The sequence below is a fragment of the Garra rufa genome, chromosome 11 (genome assembly GCF_049309525.1).
Source record: "Garra rufa chromosome 11, GarRuf1.0, whole genome shotgun sequence".
Classification (NCBI taxonomy): domain Eukaryota; kingdom Metazoa; phylum Chordata; class Actinopteri; order Cypriniformes; family Cyprinidae; genus Garra; species Garra rufa.
Window position 1 is genome coordinate 40,570,529 of NC_133371.1, and position 23,472 is coordinate 40,594,000.

General features: G+C 34.7%; 2 protein-coding genes and 1 long non-coding RNA gene across 3 annotated transcripts; all 3 read right to left on the reverse strand.

Moving 5' to 3' along the window:
- Positions 1-118: 118 nt before the first annotated feature.
- On the reverse strand, positions 119-3,245 carry cimap1b (ciliary microtubule associated protein 1B). The gene is made up of 6 exons (XM_073851000.1): positions 2,955-3,245; positions 1,814-2,017; positions 1,613-1,714; positions 1,420-1,541; positions 1,204-1,344; positions 119-255 (listed from the first exon to the last, which is right to left on the reverse strand). Exons 1-6 carry the CDS (start codon positions 3,091-3,093, stop codon positions 163-165), a joined length of 801 nt encoding a protein of 266 aa, XP_073707101.1. The 5' UTR covers positions 3,094-3,245; the 3' UTR covers positions 119-162.
- A 2,816-nt stretch (positions 3,246-6,061) lies between these two features.
- LOC141345970 (protein tyrosine phosphatase domain-containing protein 1) lies at positions 6,062-16,902 on the reverse strand. Its single transcript, XM_073850887.1, has 12 exons — positions 16,771-16,902; positions 16,243-16,545; positions 13,825-13,905; positions 13,584-13,702; positions 11,021-11,158; positions 10,365-10,930; positions 8,982-9,239; positions 8,516-8,635; positions 7,095-7,196; positions 6,838-6,918; positions 6,532-6,642; positions 6,062-6,437 (listed from the first exon to the last, which is right to left on the reverse strand). Exons 2-12 carry the CDS (start codon positions 16,419-16,421, stop codon positions 6,321-6,323), a joined length of 1,872 nt encoding a protein of 623 aa, XP_073706988.1. The 5' UTR covers positions 16,422-16,545; positions 16,771-16,902; the 3' UTR covers positions 6,062-6,320.
- Positions 16,903-21,499: 4,597 nt separating this feature from the next.
- On the reverse strand, positions 21,500-22,429 carry LOC141345155 (uncharacterized). The gene is made up of 2 exons (XR_012356957.1): positions 22,365-22,429; positions 21,500-22,037 (listed from the first exon to the last, which is right to left on the reverse strand). It is a non-coding gene; the product is annotated as an uncharacterized lncRNA (long non-coding RNA).
- Between the last annotated feature and the right edge of the window lie 1,043 nt (positions 22,430-23,472).

Here is a 23,472-nt window from a genome sequence, read left to right on the forward strand (position 1 = left end):
TTTGATAAGGTTTCATATTGTGGCAACAGCACAATAATTGCATCTTGGAGCCTTTTTTACTGAAACACCGTTATTTCAAGTTGTATGTTTTAGCAATATTAAGATCTGATATGACAGATTGTAGCTTGTTTGACTGAATTTATTAGAACAGAAATAACCTGTTTAATCAGCCCCATCCACAATAACGGGAGCGGTGTACTCAGAGTGACGAATCCCAAAGGAATAGCTGGGAGCTTTGTTTGCAGTGAAAGAAACCTGTGGAGAGAAACAAAGGGAATCATTTTAGTATAGGTACTAATTCTTGTTATTTTAATAGTAGTTTTAGTGCTGCATCACAAAGCTAACTAGTACAGTTCAAATGTTTGGGGTTGGTAAGGCTTTTTTATGTCCATTATGCTCTCTAAGCCTGCATTTATTTAACAGAAAAAAAAAGTAATATATTATTACAATTTTAAAAAGTCTTTAATGTCACATGAGCCTTCAGTGTTGATTTGATGCTCAACAAACATTTCTTATTTCTATCAATCTTAAAAACAGTTGTGCTACTGAATATGTTTGTGCAAACAGTGATGTATTGGAAATATAAGTCATTTGTAACATCATAAATGTCATCATAAATGTCTTCATTGTCACTTTTTTCAATTTAATTCATCCTTGCGGAATGAACATATTAATTTCTATAAAACATTTGAGTGATAACACTACATTTTATATATACACTACAAGTCAAAAGTCTTTGAACAGTAACATTTTTACAGTCTCTTCTGCTCACCAAGCCTGTATTTATTTGATCTAAATTACAGCAAAAACTTTTAAATATTTGTACTCTTTAAAATAACTGATTTCTATCTGAATTTATTTTTAAATGTAATTTATTCCTGTGATTTTTAGCATCATTACTCCAGTCACATGATCCTTCAGAAATCATGCTAATATTCTGATTTTCTGCTTAATTATTCTGTTGAAAACATAAGTAGTAGAATTTTTTTCATGCTTATTTGATGAATAGAAAGTTAGAACAGCATTTATCTGAAATAGAAATCTTTTGTAACATTAAATGTCTTTATCATCACTTTTGATTAATTTAAAGCACCCTTGCTATAATTTCTTTCCCCAAAAAAACAATTATACTGACTTTAAACGTTTAAATGACATAGTGTACAATAATACAGTGTATAGTGTATAGGTTAGCATGGTACAGACCCTTTCTGGATGGTGGGCTCCAGGTCCTGGTTTCTTCGTAGTGTCTCCAGGTGTGAAGTTGCGTCCAGTCATGCTGTACTCTGGGGCTTTGTGTTTGTACACACCTGAATCCACCACTTGGTAGGTCCCAGGCCCTGGAGTCTGAGAAAATTTATGTTAATTATCTTTGCAAAGAACATACAAAGAGATAGATATTGTAAAATGGTGTGTCTGCACCTTCCGTAGATCTTCATGGAAGCTGCCGAATGCGTTACGACCACTGAAAGAAACATTTGGGGCGGATGCTTTATTTACAACCCTTGACCCTAATACTGGGGGAAGCGTGTATGCAGCTGGACCTGGAGACAAGATGATTCATGAAAGTCACAGGAAATGGACCTGTTCCAGTAGTGTTGCTGTAAGACTTTACCTGGGGATTGATCATTACGAAACAGCTTAGTCCTCGCAGACAGAGAGAATGCAGGAGCTGAGTAAAAGATGGTCTTTGTTGCATTTTCCGGTGAGTAACTGCCTGAAAGAAGAAATCAAAAGCAGGATTAACTTTACTCTGTTGTGCCATGCTCTACATTTTCACACAGCTACAAATCGTGTTTTTAAGATGTGTAAAAACCTGGGCCAGGGGTCTTGAAGAGCTGAATATCCTTGGGTCGGCCATAAACAGAGTACGCAGGGGTTCCATCCCGACCCACCCTCGTGATGTTGGAGGGAATGAGGTGTCCGGGACCAGGGGAGGAGTTGGCCCGGAAGTCATGATGACGTGTGCCAAAGCTAAACGCTGGGCCTTTCTGCATCCTTGGGTCATGGTTGTTCATTCCTGTGTAGAAATTCCTCCAAATCATGGGTATTTATGGCAGGGCAATAGTTTATCATTTTTAAAATAGCATATTGAAATTATTAATGGAGAAGTTCACTTCCAGAACAAAAATTTAAAGATTATGTACTCACCCCCTTGTCATCCAAGATGTTCATGCCTTTCCTTCTTTAATCGTAAATAATTTTTTTTTGTTGTTGTTTTTTTGTTGAGAAAAACATTTTAGGATTTCTCTCGATATAATGGACTTCTATGGTGCCCCTGAGTTTGAACTTGCAAAATGCAGTTTAAAAGCAGCTGCTTCAAGGGGCTCCAAATGATCACAGCTGAGGAGGAAGGGTCTAATCTAGAAAAAATTACAATTTATATACTTTTTTAGCCTCAAATACTCGTCTTGTCTAGCTCTGTGTCAACTCTGTGTATTCTGGTTCAGGTTCTACATGAAAAGAAGGTCAGACACTCTTTACAAAAAAAGGTAAAACAGCAATCTAGGACTATTTTGAGTTTTTTGACCTACTCTATAAACCGGAATACACAGAGTTAATGCAGAGCTAGGCAAGACGAGTATTTGAGGTTAAAAAAGTATATAAGTTGTAATTTTTAATTCACTAGATAAGACCCTGCTTTCTCGGCTGGGGTCATTTAGAGCCCTTTGAAGCTGCATTTAAAGAACATTTTGGAAGTTTTGGAAATCCTGAAATATTTTCCTAAAAAAAACATAATTTCTTTACGACTTTAAGACATGAACATCTTGGATGACAAGGGGGTGAGTACATTATATGTAAATTTTTGTTCTGGAAGTGAACTCCTTTAAGGGTCCTCCAAATCATTCCCACCTTTTACCCCATTAGCTCTTAATTTAAGGGTCTAGTAAGGCTAGGCTATATATCATTAACGTGATATTAAAATCATTGGAAGCCTATAAAGTGTGTGTGCATACCAGTTGCCCCTGGCAGAGCATATGTTGGCCCTGGACTGTTATACATTGCAGCGATGGGACCCCTTGGCCTGTGGGGCTTCCAAGGACCTACCCATACTTCCATGGGTGACATTATATCTGTTGAAAAAAAACAAAACATGTTTTTACAGAATTACTAATACTGCTTATTAAATAATAATAAGAATAATGAACCCAAAACTGAACATGTTGTCATTAATTACTCACCCTTTTGTTGTTACAAACCCATGTTCAGAACACAAATTAAATAATAAGATATTTTTGATTAAATCTGAGAGCTTTCTGACCCTGCATAGACAGCAACACAACTGACACGTTCAAGGCCCAGAAAGGTAACTTAGTAAAGACATTGGTAAAAATAGTCCATATGAAATAAGTGGTTCAACTGTAATTGTATGAAGCTACGAGAATACTTTTTTGTGCATAAAAAAACAAAAAATTATTTTTATAAAAAATCAATTTTAAATTTCAATTTTAAAGTCATTTTTGTTCCCTTTGCACACAAAAAGTATTCTCATAGCTTCATACAATTACAGTTGAACCACTAATGTCACATGAACTATTTCAACAATGACAATTTTCCTGGGCCTAGAATGTAGTAGCTGCATTGCTCGCTATGCAGGATCAGAAAGCTCTGGAATTTCATCAAAAATATCTTAATTTGTGTTGAAAGACTTACTGGTTTGGAACGACATGAAGGTGAGTATTTAATGACAGAATTTTAATTTTGCTTTAACTATCCCTTTAAAATAATAACACATGAATATTAGCTTTTTAAAGTAGCATTTAACTTTACTACCCTTACAAATAAGGGTAACCTTTATAATATGGCAGTTTTATGGAAGTGATGACAGGTACTAAAACATTAACATGATACTTTTTTGTTAGTGTAGACAGCTGCAAAACACGTAATCTGCAATTATTCTAATTTTATTTTAATTCATTTTAAATCAAATTATAATACAGCTCCTTAACTGGTAACGTTAACCGTTGCGTTGCGTGATACAATATAGAAAACCGGTCGCAGAAAAGTAAACAGCAAACGAATGAAACAGCAACTTACCTTACGTTCAAGATATTAAAAAGTGAGTGAATTTAATGGACTTTTCGATCCCCAGGTGAATTTTGAAACAAATAACGTTACTAGCAAACCACGCTAATATAAACTAACGTTACTATAAACGCTTAGATTGTTGATAATGATTTTTATTAAACGACGAAAAGTTACACTTAACTTAGAACGATAAAATTGCGATGCTGACGTACAATACCTGCAGAAAACTATATTAAAACTAAAATAAAGTTAAATGTAGCTCGCGAAGAGCTTTATTTAAGCTCTCAGCTGCTGCGACTGTTTTTGATTGTTTATAATTGTTTCTTTTGAATCTCTATGACGCCGTCGCCATGGTGAGACTTTGATGTCACTTTTGAGTGACATTCCAGTGACTACAGGCGAATCCAGCCTGATCCGTGCAGAGAGGACTATTAATTATTAAACCAATTAAGGTATAACCAAATTCAACAAGTGCTGTCCTTAGAGATATTTCAAATGTTAATTAAATACACAGATACTTTAGTAGGTTCCTCTGATTATCGCTTAAATTGCACTACATATCTGAAACAATTTAGTCAGTATTTCAAAATAATTCATATACACTAAAAACTTTGTTAGCAGTGACGACAAACAATATTTGGACATAGAAGTGTTAACTGGATAAATTATCTTAAGTAAATAAAATGTATTTAGTAAATAAAAATGTATTTAAAAGACTGTAAAGAAAAAAAATCTAAATATGTTAGTTTAGAAAGGAGAGAGAAAATACATTAGGGATGGTAATATACAGTTGAGGTCAAAAGTTGACATAATATATTTAACATAAAAGACGTTTACATATTGTCCACAAGAGAAAATAATAGTTGAATTTATAAAAATGACCACTTTCAAAAGTTTACATACTCTTAATAAACTTTTGAACAGAATGAAGATGCGTACATTTTTCTGATTTTGTCTAAATATCTTCTTTTTTTTTTTTTCATTTAGTACTGCCCTTCAAAAGCTACAGAAGATACCTGTTTCCCAGAAAACAAAATAAGTTTAACTTACTCTGATCTATAAATTCTAGCTCTAAATGCATCGTTTTTCCTTCTGAAGCATCAGTGAGCGTTTGAACCTTCTGTAATAGTAGCATATGAGTCCTCAAAAATGATGAAAAACCAAAGAATTTGTGGGAACTGAAGGATTTTTCTGAAGAGACTCATGAACAACTATCACTAAACAAAGAAACAAAAAACACAGCTGTGGATCATTCAGGTACAGTAACAACACAGTATGAAGAATCAAGCATATGTAAACTTTTGAACAGGGTCATTTTTATAAATTCAACTATTATTTTCACTTGTGGACATGTAAACATCTTGTATGTTAAATATCTTATTCAGGTCAGTAAAAAATAGCACGCATTTTGTATGATCCCTCTTATTTTGGTGAAATAATTAACATTTTGCAGATTCTGCAAGGTTTATGTATACGTCTGACCTCAACTGTACTTAATCAATTTTGACCACATTGGTCTTTCTTATTTATGTTAATATATTTTATTTATATATATTATAATTTACATCCACCTTATTAAGCAAGCCTATGGGCGAGACTTCCGGTTCAAGCCGCTATAGGGAAATAACGAGAAGAATAACAACGTGTAGTAAATGATAAAACTGTTTATACAAACCAGATAATGCATTAAAATAATACGGTAAGACACACTAATATGCAATATCAAGCAGAAAAACAAACTGTTTTGTACAGCTAAAAATGGATGCGGATGAGACGGAAGCCAGACAAATAAAAATTTACAAATGACTGTGAACGTTCTTAAGGAAAAAATTAGGTGGATATATTTATATATATATATTTATTTGTACTTTGTCTTGGTTATATAAAATATTGTCAAGGAAGTAGTATGGAAAACCAATGATAAATTTGAAAATATTTTCTGGACTATATTTTATGTGATATGACAATTTCAAACAAACTTAATAAATAAATAATTTAAAAATTAATAAATAAATAAATGACAACTAAATAAAGCTAAGCATTTCACAAAAATGTTTTAATTGATACTTCAATACACCTTTTAAAACAAAACAAAAATGGCTATAACAGTTAATTTTTCAGATGACACTTGGTTTGATATTTTGTTTACTAAAAACATTCAAACGTTTTTATCCGTGATAAAGTGTTCGGGACAGGACTGTACACATTAAAAAACTTGATTAACAATTTAATTATTCAAACAAGGGTTTATTATATAGATATCTTTATTCGTTTCATTAGTCTAATCACTGTTTCTAGCACTTTGATGGTGTTGTAGTATTTAGGTAGTTGTTGTGTAGGTACTGCTCTCTCATTGTAGCTCTGAGGACCCGTAACAAGATGTTGTTTCTCTCTATTTCCTCTGGAGGGCGCTGTTATAACATAAAATCATGCAAAGGTGAATTTAAAATACTTCTTTTTTACTCTCTGTTTATTTAGGGATAAGAAAAATCTACACAAACTTACTCTTGTTAAAGCTCGAATTAGTCTCTGAAGTATAGCATGTTCAAACTGAGGACATCGAACCGCCACATGACCCACACAGTCCAGCAAACAACAGATGGTGTGCCGCTGATACTAAAACAACAGAATTATAACCACGTGAAGTTGTACATTGTTGAACATTAAATGGTTAATTCAGTCTGTTGATTGCTATTTGTATTACGCACATACTGAAGTGTAACAGAAGTGTGTTTTTAAGCTTAAATGTATTCAAAAAAATGTACACAAGACAATGACAGTTCAACATCAAACCAAAGTTCAGATTTTTACCTTTTGCAGTGAATTAAGGGGGTTTTGTACAGGCCAGGTTAAGGTCAGCCTCTCTATGTCATCTTTATTGAGAACAGGGTCCTGTTTTGATAGAGCACAACAGCTAAAACATTGCTTATGAAATAATGAGGAAAAACTCTTCATTAAAAAAAAAAACCATTTATTAGCAAATTGATCAGCATTAGTCCTGTTAATTTTTTCCAGAAAGTCTTACTGGCATTATTTTGTGTCATAACTACCATGCGGTGACCTCTGACCTTTAGTTTGTCCAGCCAGATCCATAACAGTGTGCTCAGAACATCTGGATCTGTTTCCATGACAAGTGTAGCCCAGCCATATTCGCTCAAGTTGAGCTCATCCTGAAGAGAATTAAAACGGGGTAAAATCTCTTACATTTAACACAGTATTCACTGACTGTAGTTTTCTTTTTCTTTTGAGGCTGAACCCAGGATAAAACAGACTGAATAATCTATACATGTAAGGAGACTGCCAAATAAATTTCATAAAACGTAAAAGCCAATAAGAATATGTACATGGAGTCATATTTATGCTTTGTGTGGTGAACATGAGATGTTACTGGGCCAAACCTTTTTGTTATCCTGAAACTAACATGGGTGTGGCTCTAGGAACATAGTCTACTTGTCGAAACCAAGTCAAACTAGCCTAGAATCTAGACGCGCCCCTAGCGGCAGCAAATTACATTTGCTTCTAAGGTCAGTCTAGTTACTCTCAATTCACTTAAATTTCCGAAAAATCCAAAATGTACCGGGCCAATCACGAGTCGGTGGGCGGGCTTAACATGATGACGACTGACCTGCGACCATAAGTTCAGTCAGACATGAATTCCTGGTTCCGTGAATTAAGCGTGGAAAAATGAACAGTATTTATATATTTTTTTACTTTTGATACACAGCCACGTCCATGTGTCCTGAGCAGGAGCTCGTTACATCTGAACGCGCTGTGGTGTAGAATACGCAAACACCGGAAGCGATCTGTGGCGTGTATACTACACTCATTGTTTACACAGCACAAGAGATTGTGGATATAGCGGCTATTCAAAATGGTATTTACTTGCGCTTGTCCTGGTTGTTCAAACCCATTTAAAGCTGAAAAAGATTACGTTTACTTGCGCAAACTCATCCTGGACTTTTTTTTTTTTTACATATTTCCCCTTTCGGTGTTTGCGTATACTACATCAAAGCGCGTTCACATGTGACGAGTCGAATCATAGATATGCTAAACTTGTGCTCATGACAGATGGACGTGGGTTTGTATCAAAGGTAAAAAGAAAATGATATAAATACTGTTCATTTTCTTGCAAAAACCGATCGTTTCGTGTCTTAGGACATCAATGTATCGTCACGAGCCGCAGGGTGTAATTTGGATTTGTCTGTGCATGTTTTTGTTTTCTTTTAAAGGTTTAGTGCCCATCTATGTCTATTATTTAGCTGACAGAGTGCACAGTGCACTGATTTTTGTTAAAAATCTTCGTCGCTCTGACTACGTCACCTGACCGACTAAGTCTCTGATTGGTTGTAGCGCTATCCTATTGCGTGGAGAGGAGTTTGAAAGACAACCGTTTACCCCACCCCTACGGTTGAGCCCTGTCTATGGAGAGTGCCCAGACCCTACATTTATGTGGGTCTGGCTTGCCAGGCTAAAGTCAAACATGCTTTACCTGCAAATCCGCTGCTTTTTTCAGCACTGTGTCCAGTGGAGGGCGATGTTGAGCCATTGCTTTAGCGACGGCTCTTGATAATGATGATGATTGATCTGATGTCCGATACTCCAGCCTTAGCTTTATGTAAAACATTCACAACATTTGCACTAATTAAAGGTAATACAAAACTAAAAGTTCTCAAAACCATTCAGGCAGTGATCTAAACAATTGTAAATTTTATGGGTCAGGCTTCAGGTTTTGCTGCTTAATATTGCAAATTGGTGTGTCTTACTATATTATTTCAATGTATTATGTCAATTACGAACACACTGGTTTGTAGTGCAAACAGTTTTACAGTTTACTGCACGTTGTTATTCTTCTGGTTATTTCCTTATAGCGGCTAATGAACTGGAAGTCTCGCCCATAAGCTTACTTCCACGTTGAAGAAAAAAGTGGTGGATATTTTATTTGGTCTCACACTGACCTCAATGTTTGAGCTGAACTTTAGGTAAGCTTGAGGTTTCTTGGTTGTGCATTTTGTCTTCTTGTTTGCAGTCTCGTTATGTGATGGTGGATCTGGGGTGTATTTCTCTGTCGTCCTATTGCACTGGTCTGTCATCAGGGTTTGAGGACACTTTTGGGATTCTGTAGGGATTCTCTGATCTTTTGATAAACCGGTTTCTCCATTGCTTATTTTATGGTGTCCACTGGATTGAGGAGAGTAGCATGAGAACATAAAATCCTGGGAGAAAAAAATGGATTTCATAAGTCATTGTTATGTTAAGTTTCATAAATTGGGATTATTTGATTGCATTATACGATTTGTAATGCCAGTCATACGGTTTTAATGTTTTTTTTTTTTAAACAAGTCTATTTTGCTCACCAAGCCTGCATTTATTTTATCCAAAGTACAGCAAAGAGTAAAATTTTTAAATATTTTTACTGTTTAAAATAACTGTTTTGTATTTGCATATATTTTAAAATGTTATTTATTCCTGTAATTTTTTAAATCAGAATTTTTGGCATCATTGCTCCAGTCACATGAATCCTTCATAAATCATTCTAATATTCTGATTTGCTGAAAACAAAACAGCTTAGTAGAATTTTCTCAGGTTTCTTTGATGAATAGTAAGTTGAGAAGAACTGCATTTATCTGACATAGAAATCTTTTGTAACATTATAAATGTCTTTATCATCACTTTTGATCAATTTAAAGCATCCTTGCTAAATAAAAGTATTAATTTCTATAATTTCTTTCCACCAAAAAATATACGGACTCCAAGCTTTTGAATGGTATAGTCTATCTTACCAACACTTTTTTTATTTTCAGGTAAACGCTGATCTTTGGATCTTTCTTTTCATCAAAGAATCCCGAAAAAAATTACTCAGCCATTTTAAATATTGATTGAAAAATGTTCCTTGAACAGCAAATCAGCATATTAGAATGATTTCTGAAGGATCATGTGACACTGAAAATTGGAGTAACGATGCTGAAAATTGCATCATTTTAAAATATATTCAAATAGAATTTTAAATAGTAAAAAAATATTTAACAATTTTGCTGTACTTTGGATCAAATAAATGCAAGCTTGGTGAGCAGAAGAGACATCTTTAAAAAAACATTACAAACCTTACTGTTCAAAAACTTTTGACTGGTAGTGTATATAAAAGAAAAGATCATTGAGGAAAACACAAAAGTACCATTTTTACTATATATTTTTAATGTAAATGTAGGTGATTTCAATCGTTAATTGACTGATCTGATTAATTTCTCTTTATTTATTTGGTAAACATTAGTTAACATTAGTCAATTCATTATTTACTAATATTTTCTGAAGTTTCTTTTGCTGAAAACCGACTTGCTGACCTCAATGATAGTAATCTTGCTGAGATCTGATTCACTGTAGCTTCGCTTGTTTAGAAGGACGTCTCTCTTCCTCTCCAAGAACCCGAATGGCTCGTCCCATGATTTGCAGGAGTACGCTCTGCACGAGACTCTCCTTTCCTTCAAAGCAGACAGGTTTCTCTTCAGAAGTGTCACCTTCACTGCCTTCTTCAGAGCAAAAATGTTCAGCCTCTTCTCCATCTCTCTCTGGACCTCTGGAGAACTGGCAGCCCCCTGGGTGAGAGTAATCAGCATGCTGCAGAGGACGTGCAGGATCTTGGGTGTGTGTTTGAGGGTTCGGGCCTCATCCCCGTGCAGCAGAAGAGCCTGACGCAGGAGATACTGCCGGAGACTGAAGGAGGAACCGTGGCGCATGTTTAAACATGGGTATTGGGCCAGCTGAGAGCCTAAAAGCCGGGCGAAATCAAACACCAGGTTGATCTGTGATCGAGTCTGGATTGAGCGAGGCCTTTTGATCCGAACATAGTGGACAGCTTCGCTAGCGCTGATTCGACAGGTGTAGACCAGATAGCATGCGATAAGAACACCTGTAAGTAGAGTTGATATTAAGGAGTTTACTCAAATAGAATATCAACTTAAAGTAATAATGCATGAGTTGCCTGAATGCATGAACTTGCCTGTCCTGCCCAATCCAGCATGGCAATGAACAGCCACCTTTCCTTCCTGCACAGCAAAAGCCAAAACCTTCACAGCATCTAGCATCCCCTCCAGAGACGACACTCCAAAATCAGACATCCCAAAATTATAGAAGTAAACTGTCAGACAAGAATTTACATAAATTAGTAATTCATCAGTTAATTTATTAGGAGAATCTCATAAGGAATATTATGTTATACCTCAGAATTAAAAGAATTATTATATTATAGCATGGCATGTAGAAAGTAAATATGAATAGTACATATGTTTGCACTGTGATTATGTTATATATTGTAATTTATATTTATACTGTTCGAAAGTCATACGATTTTCTATAAAGAAATTAATACTTTTATGCAGCAAGGTTGCATTAAACTGATCAAAATTGACATATAATGATATAAAAGATTTATATTTCAAATAAAACCAAATATATATTAAGTAGCTATATACACAGTTGAAGTCAAAAGTTCACATACACCTTGAAGAATCTGCATAATGATAATTATTTTATCAAAATAAGAGGAATCTTGGTTAAAGTAACCTGATCCCTCCATTTGCTGCTCCTGCCAGCATTGCCCCGTCTTACTGAGTTTGACGAAATCAAAATTGAAACTGTGCTGGATGTGGTGTCTTTGGTTGGGGAGCTGACTGATGAACACCAGGACTACAGCCAGTTTGCAACATAAAGGGTTCAGTGGATAAAAACAGTACTAATAATGAGTGGTCACCCATCGGGTCATGCACAGACTGGGGGAGCCTGTTCTGGAGGTGCATGGTGTGGTGGACCATTATATAAAATGGCATTCACTGGCATAGGAGTGGGGTCTAGTCACTGGCAGGGTGAGAAACAAGGTGGAGGGACAGGGTGGATTGGGGACATTGTTAGGGTCTGTGCCGATGGGTGTTTTGGATGCGCTCGTTGGCGGGGATGGGGAGGCTGCTGGACCTTAGGGGATGGGAGACATCATTTGCAATAATTAGCAATAACTCTATTAGTCTATTTCATACTAGTGTACTATTACTATTACAATCATCGATGCCCCCACTGCTTCCACATCTGTGTCCACTACTGGTTTCATTATATTATTATATTTCTACTAGGTCTCCTCTTAGTTATCTGCTCAGTCATGTAAAAAGTAGGATATCATCTGTCATTGCCGTTACTGTATCCTGGATCTGTGTCATTATACTGAGGTTAACATCTACTGCTCCGATTGCTGTTTAACATTGTATTATAATATCACTACTATTGTATATTGTATTGCTTCCTGTTCAATATTTAGTACAGTTATGTCTATAGTTAAATCTTTTCACTAAACAACACAGAAATCGAATGATTTAACTTATCTCTGTACCCATTTAAACTACCACATCCATACATTTACAGCTTGTTTTTTGTCCTTTCCTCATTTTTGTTCCCATCTTCTTGTAATCTTTTTTTGCTTTGTTTTGTCTTGTTTTGTTTAGTTTTCTCCCCCTCTGTGTCTCATTTGCGTATATATGTGTATATATCTGTGACTGGTCTCAGTCTGTGTCATCATGTTGCTGTCTATCTATGTTTTATTGTGCTCAATAAAAAAAAAAAAAATAAATAAGAGGAATCATACAAAATGCATGTTATTTTTAATACTGACCTGAATAAGATATTTCACATAACAGACGTATACATATAGCCCACAAGAGAAAATATTGGTTGAATTTATAAAAATGACCCTGTGCAAAAGTTTACATACATCATTCACGAGTCCCTTGTTTGTCCTGAACAGTTAAACTCCCCGCTGTTCATCAGATTGTTTTAAGATCCATCTTTTTTACACTCATATGTAACTATTACATAAGGTACAAACCCTCACTGAAGCTTCAGAAAGAAAAATTGAACCAGGGGTGAAAACTTTTGAACGGAATGAAAATGTCATATTTTTTCATTTAGTTTTGCCCTTCAGAAGCTACATATATACTTGTTTCCCAGAAGAGAAAAGAAGTTAAATTTACCCTGATCTTCAAATTTAATGCATAATTTTTCCTTCTGATGCATTAGAGATTCCCTCGGATGTCCTAAGTGTGAAAAGATGGATCTCAAAATCTTACAATCATTGTTGGAAAGGGTTCAAACACACAAAAATGCTGAAAAACCAAAGAATTTGTGGGACCTGAAGGATTTTTCTGATGAACAGCACGCAGTTTAACTGTTCAGAACAAACAAGGGACTCATGAACAACTATCACTAAACAAAAAAAGGCTGTGGATCATTCAGGTAACAACACAGTATTAAGAATTAAGTGTATGTAAACTTTTGAATGGGGTAATTTTTATTATTTTGACTATTATTTTCTCTTGTGGACTTTATGTAAACGTCTTTTATGTGAAATATCTCCTTCAGGTCAGTACTAAATAAAAAATAAAATTGTTTTGGTAAAATAATTAACATTTTGCAGATTCTGTAAGGTGTATGTAAACTTTTAGCATGTTCTTGATAGATTTTGCAAGAGGTTCACACTATATTATACATTTGATTTATGAAAGTGCATGATTTTGGCTTACTTTGACTGTCCATAAAGACCTGAGGTGAATATGTGAACCCACTGCCAGGGTCCAGAGGAGGGCCGCAGTGAGCATGTTCCCCCGGGAGCTGCATATTAATGATGGATTTAATTTTCAACCTGAAAGCAAGAACACAAGCATGCATACAAACACACACAGTCACTTACCCACCAGAAACATAGCCCCCTGCAGAGTGTAAGTATTAAACATCTTTTTTAAGACTGTATTAAATAACACTCACTGTTTGAACTGCTCTATAATGCAGTATTTCTTGATGAGATATGTAGAAGGTCGTGCCATTGCAACAATGTCATCGGTCACCCTAAATAGAAAGAGATAAATACTGTAAATATTTACATGGCTATTTTTGTAAGACAGGAAAACACACATATATATATATACACACATACATACATATAACATTATATTAAAAATTCGTTTTAAAGGAACAATTTCTCTTTCACACATTCAGTTCAAATCGGACAGGTTTGATGTTCGTGGTTCTCTTATAAATAAACATTCCTATTTGTTTGGAGTCAGTGTATCTGATAACACTAAACGTTGCATTAATCTGGATAAATTTGCAAATGCGTCTTTTTCTCTCAGTTGTGACCTTTCGTCCACACGGAAACAGCATTTTTGTTAAGCAAAATCTGAGCTATTCCTGGCTCCTTATTCTCCCAAGTTTGTAAAGTTGAAAACGCTGCGTTGCAGTGTGGACTGTTGACGCATGTTTATAGTCACGTGACGCATATTGTACTGACAAATCTGGTTAAATGGCATTGTTTTACCCGCTATTCACTTAATAATAATGCTGCTTAAAATATATGTTGCTTTGTACAATCTTAAACTACATTCCTGCAACGACAGAATGTTAACTCGCAATTGCTAGATCATAAATAGGATAGCAGGATTCAGTTTTTGTCAGGAATGAAAACGAGGCTGTGAGCCAATAAAGTATAGCGTTCAGTGGATACTCAGTTCGGTACTGTTGTGTAGCAATTGTTTAGCTAACCAAATTATTTATGGGGGGGGGGGGTTTTAAGCGGTTTTAAACAGTTTGGTCGGTTACCTGGATGTGAATCCACATTAGAGATACCCAGATGTAAACAACAGCATTGATTGCATGGTTAAATTACTACTGAATACGGTGTTCTGCTAATTTATGATGTCTAAACATAGCTGCTAATTCATAGAGAATGACTAAGTAAGCAGGAAATGGCGGAATATTTCAACAAACTAAAGTGTACAGGTGATAAAGATATGCAGTATTAAGATATTAAGGATTAAGATATTAGCCTAATATTTCACCTGCCTGACCTGAAATAATAGCAACAAACACAAATGTTGTCAAGATTTTTGCCCTGGAAATTCTGGTTCAGCTTGGCCAAACAAACGCCTTTTGTTCCTCAGACAGTTTTTTGCACTCTTCTCCTTGATTTGTTAAAACATTTGGCAGTCTATAGTATTCCAAATGTTTTTCCCTGTCCGACCGATTAGTACAGCCCAAAACATGACAATAATTGACAATTTTCAGCTACAATATTTAGCAAAATATGCAAGTTTCACTCGGTTCAGTGGTATTGTTTACGTTCTGTACCACCAGTATTCACGGCATTAAAACACTCTATTGTAAAGACTGCTAAGTCTATCCTTCACAGCCTTGTTTTCATCCATGTTAAATTAAATGTGCCATCTAACCTGATATGGAATTGCGATTTTGAGTGCGACCAGGGATATTTACTCAATAAAATGATCATGCCAGAAGGAAAGCATGAGAACTTTATTATTGTATGTCTGGTATCTCTGTATAAACTTGAGCATTTATAAAATTTTAAACATGTGCAGCAAGGTGATTAAAATGTTTAGAGACACTTTACTGTGGACAAGCAACTTTAAGAAGGAGTATGTTTTGAAATAAAAACGCTGCTCTTCAATGGTGCCCAAGGAGTTAAAAGTCCAGTTTTAATGAAAATAATAGCCTTATCTATTATCTATTGAAACAATCTACCATTTTCTTTAAAAAATGAAAATGTATATACTTTAACCACAAATGCTCATCTTTTTCTAGCTCAACCTCACACATTATGTAATCATGCATGTAATTACCATAGGTAGTCCCAACCCAATGTTTACAAAGCAAACATGCAAAGAAAGTCAAACGCCCTTTACAATAAAAAGGGAAAACAACGATGTTGGAGGATTTTGAAGTTGGAGGAGTTTTTAAACTGAATTACACAGACGAAGAACTAACCATGCATGACCTTTCCAATGTGATTACATTGTGCATCGCTGAGCTGGTGCATTTGTTGTTTAAAAGTATATACATTTTAATTCCATTTTTTTTTTTTTTGAAAATGACCAATCGTTTCGCTAGATAAGACCCTTATTCCTTGGTTAGGTTTTTGTAGAGCCCTTTAAAGCTGCATTGAAACATGCAGTTTGGACTTTCAACCTGCTGACCACCACTCAAGAAAAATCCTGGAATGTTTTCCTCAAAAACCTAATTACTTTTCGACTGAAGAAAGAAAGACATGAACATCTTGGATGACATGGGAGTGAGTAAATTATCAGGAAATGTTTTTTCTGAAAGTGAACTAATCCATTAATGTGGATGTAGCCTAAATCATTCAGACAATAGAAACACTGTAGGCCTCACCAGCTGGAGAAGACACCTTTAATGGCCTGTTGGCTCGTGCTCCAGCACGCCGGACCCTCATAACGGCAGTCTCTCCCCCCACAGGCAAAAAGACAGATGATCTTAGAAGGAATGGCCTTCACCAGACTCTCCCTGGCCTGAGAATATGATGGTCTGGGCACTGGAACCTGCGGCGTCATGAAGGACAGGAAAGGGAAGGAGAGAAACTAACAGCAAATGACTGGTTCTATATGCACTAATGGCTTAACATTTAGCAGGCCGCTTTGTGGATGTGCTGTGCATTGGGAAATCAGCTGAGAAATACTATAAACAAAAATATGGCAAAGAGACGGAAAACAATGACAGAACAGTCAACTACATTTTAACAAGTAGTGAATCAAATAATATTAGGGCAGTCAAGTGAACATACAATAATTAATCACTGTGTCGCCGCCATGTTAGCTGACCTACATTTTAAGCCTGGCAATTTATTTACGGCTCTGTGCTTTTCTTAATTGATAATTCTCCCAGAAAAAAAATTTGACTTACCTATATGGCTCCATCCAAAGAAAGTTTTAAATGTGAGATGTTTACTCATAGATAGCATGACAAACCCGTAGAGACAATCTAAAATGGCTATGCTGCATACAGACACATGTTCATGCTTCAAAGCTGACTCAGTGATTGGCTTCTAATCCTTATTAGTGTCATAAACACATAAGTGGATAGATGTTCACGATTCATATTAAGCCTATTTATATAACATGTTCTTGGTCCGGCATTTTGTGCATACAATATGCCTATACAAAACAGCTAGAAAGATGTTTTTTTATGTGCATTTTAATTAATTAAAAAAAAAAAAAGTACTGTATAATTTGTAGTACTTTTAATTTCTCAGTATGAAAACTTAATTTATAGAATGAATTTAATTCATCTATAGAAATGTTATGTATTTACAGTAATTATCATTAAATTAAAGAAATTCGTCAGTGTTGTTACTGTTACTGTTAACTTAAACTAAAACTTCTTAAACTGAAGCTATAGAAAAAATTTTATAAAAATGGTAAAAGCACATAAAATTACTAAAACCTAAACTAAAATTAAAATAAAACCTATATATATACTGTATGTATGTATATATATATATATATATATATATATATATATATATATATATATATATATATATATATATATATGTGTGTGTGTGTGTGTGTGTGTGTGTGTGTGTGTGTTAATTACTTTTATAACATACTACAATAATATATAAATAATGCTACAATTTACATCAAAATCTTAAAAACGGAGCCAAACAACATGACAAAAACTTTGTCAAATGTTAAACTAAAGATTGGACTTATTAAAAAAAACATACTCTTTCTCTCACACACTCACAAAAAGATATCTACATACATATATAATTTATTTTTAAGAGGGAATTCTAATTGTAGCTCATTAGACAGTGAAACATTCATATACAAAATATTACGAAAACATTTGTACAAATTATATCTGAACAGATCACCAGCTAATGTTCCCATTTGCTACATAACCAAGTTGTTATATGGTATAATAGAAGGCTATCTATAAGTTACTTTTATACAGTAACTTTTGTTAAACAGCACTGTAATAACTTGTATTAAGTTAAGTTGTATTAAGCTATATAAAAGTTACAGCAGTGGGTTATACTGTGTAATGTCAAAAAGATATGAACCAGTGGATTAGCACAAGTTACAAGGCGAGTAGCTTTGCCTGTGAACCCGGCACTCTTAAAAATAAAGGTTCCAAAAAGGGATTTTGCAGCAACAGAGAGGCTCAAACTAAGGCTCCCAAGCCAAAGTTTGTTTGTGGTGACCTTTTGGCCCACCATGCCATATAAGAAGGGTGGGGATGACATACTATTGAAGCATGCTTTTTATTTATAATGAATTATTTATTTATTTTTACATTTTTTCTTTTATTCATGCATTAAAATGGTAAGTAAATTTTTTTATAAAGATATATATATATATTTTTTTTAGATTTTGTTATGATATAGTTGAATATAATGCAGCATAGTTTTTGATCAAGTTTATTTTTTGGCCCTTCATAGTTAAATAGCAATAAGTGTGAGGTTTACTAATCTAAAGAACCTTATTCTATGAAACTTTTGTAAAGCTTTGATGAATGTTAATGCTTCTATGTGGAACTGTAGAGAACCTGTCAGTAAAGGTCCTTTATTTTTAAGAGTGCATCTTCCTGTCACATCACAACAAATACACCTATAGCTACAAAGAGGCATTCACCTCCCTTTATATATATGTGTGTACAAAACACATTGACACTAATGTATTTTGCATATATAAAAATGCCCATCTTTGTTTGTATTTCAAAGAATGCATGACTGCTAGCAGAAACAGTCAGGCATGCTAAAAAAATGGAGTCATGAGTGCAACTGGATTGCAAAATCCAACCAACAGATCATCCTATCTCCATGTATATATCATTCTTCTTGCCAACATTCCCAGCAGGCATCTGACATCAGTATAACATCAGGCTGATGTTGGACCACCACGTCAGGCCCAGGTCAGGCAGATGTTGCATTTTGGTTGAGAATGAAAATCAAAAAATTTAAACAACAAAACCTTAAAAACAACAAAATATAAACATCAGCTGACATCAGTATTGAATTTACATTGAATTTTGGTCACCCAATGTCGCAACCAAAATTTAATTAAATATCAATGTTTAATGGCATTATGTCACTGCTGGGTTTCTTTGTAGTTCAACAGACAGATACTGCCATGCAGAGCCATTCTGAAGGAAAATAATGACGTTGCCACTGAACAGTGAAAATGCTACTGAACAATAGGAACACCACTGAGCAAGAATATTGCAAGATCCATCAATCTCATAAAATATTTATGAGATGAATGTGCGGGAGGTGGTTTGGTGACTTGGGGTGAAACTTTCTCACACTGTGGCAAGAATCACCCAAGGCACAGTTTGTGGATCCAGCCTGCTATTAACTCATTGACTGCAAGGCGCCTGTCCTTGGAAACAGACTTCAGATCCTACATCATCTTTATCATCGTCGTCATCATCCCCTTCATCACTCTCCTCGGTCTGTTTATGGAGGATAAGTATTGTTCAGTTAAATCTAGCAGGTTTTACAATAATGAACAATAAAATGATTACATGGCGTGTTTTTAAATTGCATATCTGTTTGTGTCTGTGAGTGTGTATTTTCTTATAAAGGACACACAGCTATAGGAAGAAGCTTTGTGAGCATAAAGGAATACATAGAGCACTCCACCCTAAACCTGAGTAGACATACACTCTAGAATGACGGAGGATGAACAGTAAACAGTAGCCTGAAAACTAAAAAGAAAACAATAGCCTTGTCACATCCCTGTGGACTGTTTGTTTTGTTTTTTTCCCTCATATGCCCTTATTTGGTCTTTCCTGTTCCTGCCCTTATTACGTCATTTTTAGTTAATCTCCCTCACCTGTCTATGTCTCGTTAGCTACCCTTGAGTTGCCATGCCATGATGCGTATTGTAAATTTCCATTCATTCCTGAAAGACCTGTTTAGTGCGTACATTTTTTATGTTATGTTTATTATGTGCCATGACACTTCCCTATCAGTCAATCACTAACCCAAAAGCACACAAAAAAATTGATTTGAAATGGTTGCTGAAACTGAAATGGTACTGAAAGTTAGTTAAAAGGTTTTTTTACATTTTGTTCCAAATATACACTACCAGTCAAAACTTTGGACACAAGTGGTGTAGTGTGTATATATATATATATATATATATATATATATATATATATATATAATATTAATAAATATTGATATATTTACAGTAGCAATTTACAAAATATCTTCATGGAACATGATTTTTGGCATAAAAGTAAAATCAATAATTTTGACCCATACAATGTATTTTTGGCTATTGCTACAAATATACCCGTGCAACTTTGTGGTCCAGTGACACATTTATTTAATTATGTTTTCACATAATTAACTATGGACCCACACATATCATTGAAAACGAGCATACTAACCAGTGAATCCATTGGTTTGCAATAATAAAAATAATGTATTGTATTGTTCTAATATTCTTAAAGGAAATCATTTAAGAAAGCTTACCATGCTGATGATTAATTGAAAGTTCAGTCCAGTTGAATGTAAAGCAGTGTGACCTCACTCACGGAGAAGTCAATCTTCACATCCTCTTCATTTCTACTTCATTTATATTCTTCCCAGAAAATGCAAAAAAAAAAAATGCAAAAAAAAAAATGCAAAAAAAATGCAAATGGTTTTGGAAGTAGCCAATCCAAAGCAGGCACTTTAAATTCAGTGTTTATACAGAAACAAAAGTGAAACTTTGCTCGTGATTTCAGAATGTCTAAATCATTTAATATAACAATTCAGCCAGAAAAAAAATCTCACTATAACTTGTTATATATATTTGCTGTAGTAATAACATAAATAGATACAACTAATACTAAATCAAACCCTAATCCTAACATTAACCTTGTACATGATGTTAATTAATATTGCTCAGTACTTATAAAATTACACTGTAACTAGGACACCTCAAAGTTTAAGCCAAAAATATAAGCCATGTGTGACCCTGGACAAAGAAAAATTTTAAAAATTGAGATTTATACTATTTGAGAAGCTATTTGAAAGAGAGCTATTTGAAAATCTGTAATCTGAGGGTGCAAAAAATCTAAATGAGAAAATCGCCTTTAAAGTTCTTAGCAATGCATATTACTAATCAAAAATTAAGTTTTGATATATTTATGGTAGGAAATGTACAAAATATCTTCATGGAACATGATCTTTACTTAATATCCTAATAATTTTTGGCACAAAAGAAAATTCTGTAATTTTGACCCATATAATGTATTTTTGGCTATTGCTACAAATATACCCATGCTGCTTAAGACTGGTTTTGTGGTCCACGGTCACATATTATAATGAAAAATGAAAGCAAAGATATTGGACAGTGGCAGGATGCATATGAGAAAGTTAAAATCATGACTGGCCCCCTGATCAAGGAGAGTTATGTCAAATATATGTAATGCTTTTGACTGTTGTGATAGCAATATTATGCAATACTTTATATATTATAGCTTTTTTATATAGATGTATACTTTGTTTCTCTACTGATTGCATTTTTTTCCTCAATGTATAGTGTCTAAAAATATTCTGGTAGTGGCCTGCTATGGTTAATACATTAATCAGAAATTGGTTTAAAAATGTAAAAATAAACACAGCCCAATATTTTTTTGTTGCAGATTTTACTATTTTTATTTATTTAAAATTTGTTAGGGCTTTTTGTTTTATCAGATGGGCCCTGGACCAACCGAACCAAGCAATGCAGAAACTGAAGGTTTCACCAAAAGTACACTTCTTCAAATGTTTTACATTTGTTGCAATATTCATTAGTCAATGTGTAAAAGAGGTTTCTTGGTTCTCTTTTAGCAATACTCATGAGTCAACAATGTGTTAAAGAGGTTTCTTGGTTCTCTTTAGCATCAGATGCATTGGCGCATTTTTTCCTGGTTGGTTCTTCATTTTGTAGACTTTGTAGTAGACTTCACGTGAGATGCCAAGCTTCACATGAGAGATATCAGGCTTTACGTAAAGTGTTAGGCTTCACGTAAGGTGTTTTGTAGCATTAAGGCATTGGCCTCTGCGCATCTGGACACCAGCAAAGATGGAGACTAATGCAAATGAGATTCTCCTCTGAATAACACTGGGCCAGATGACCCCGCCCCTGGCAGCAAGGATTTACATGAACTTCGCCTCCTTCATGAAGCTAGAACAAACAACAAAACCATTTAGCTACAGGAAATGCAAATGGTGTCAGAAATCATGGTTTTGAAAAAGTCATTGTTCACTCTTAAACTCACTCAGTGGTTCAATTAAGAATTTTGAACATCCATGGAACCTTTTAAATGCAGAAAAGGTTCTTAAGATTCTTAAAATGTTCTTCAAAATGGTTCTTTTAGAAACTGTACACTGAACAGTTTTTGGGGGAACCAAAAATGGTTGTTTTATGGCATCACTGCAAAAACACCCTTTTGGAACCTTTATTTTTCAGAGTGTATAGGCTATTATACTATAAAACATCTGATATACTCACACATTAGTGCTACAAGACCAGTCAAGTTTCCACAGCGTCTCCCACAGAGGAAACACCATAGACCTGTTAAGATGATTCAGTTTTCATGTTAACATAGTGACAAAACACTTTTGGTTACACTTTAAGGTGTCTTTGTTACAGTGTAATTATACATTTAAGTACTGAGTAATATTAATTAACTACATGTAAATATTATATGTTTAAGGGTTAGGATTATGGTTACTTGCATATACAGTAATTATGCATATATGAAGTACATGTTTAGGAAACCTTAAAGGGGTCATCGGATGCAAAACTAACTTTTACATGTTGTTTGAACATTAATGTGTGTTGGCAGTTTATGTACACAACCAGCCTACAATGATAAAAACCCACCCAGTGGAATTTTGTAATCTTTAAAAGTAATATCCCCTGTTTAAAATCAGGTCATTCTCAGCTTCTTGTCGTTTTGACGAATCACATGAGCGTTTCACCTTAGACCCGCCCTCACTGAGCTGAAACAGTCCCAATACGATCACCATTGTGGAGACTCTTGAGCGACTGAGGTGTTCTGTTGTTGGATGTAATAATGAACATAGCAATAGTCTTTTACCCCCGACATCTAAGCCGCTTAAGAGGCAGAGGGCAACGTTACTTTCGTTTTTAAAAGGAAAATGTACATATGCATCTATGTTTGTGTGAATCATTCGTGATGCAGCTTCACCCACAGCAGAAGTGAGTATAAGGGTTTTTTATGCATCTTTGCAAATGGCCTTTTCTTAATAATGTGCTTGTTGGCAAGTTTCACCGATAAACGCGGCTAAATGCAGCTAAAGTAAACATTACAGCTCGTAATCCCTCCGCAGAAAGGGGCGGGGCTAGCAGAGCTAATTTGCATTTAAAGGGCCCATGCGATAAAACGAGCTGATATTTTGCAGAGCTGATTTTGACAAGGTAAAAGGGTGTTTTTTACACTACTATTGAGAATTTTTTTTACCAAAGTATATTAGAGACTTTTCATTAAGACCCTAAAGAATCATATGAACTTGTGGAAAATGGGCATCCGATGACCCCTTTAAAATAAGGTGTTAGCAAATCTTTTAATTTTGATGATTGAAAACATATTATG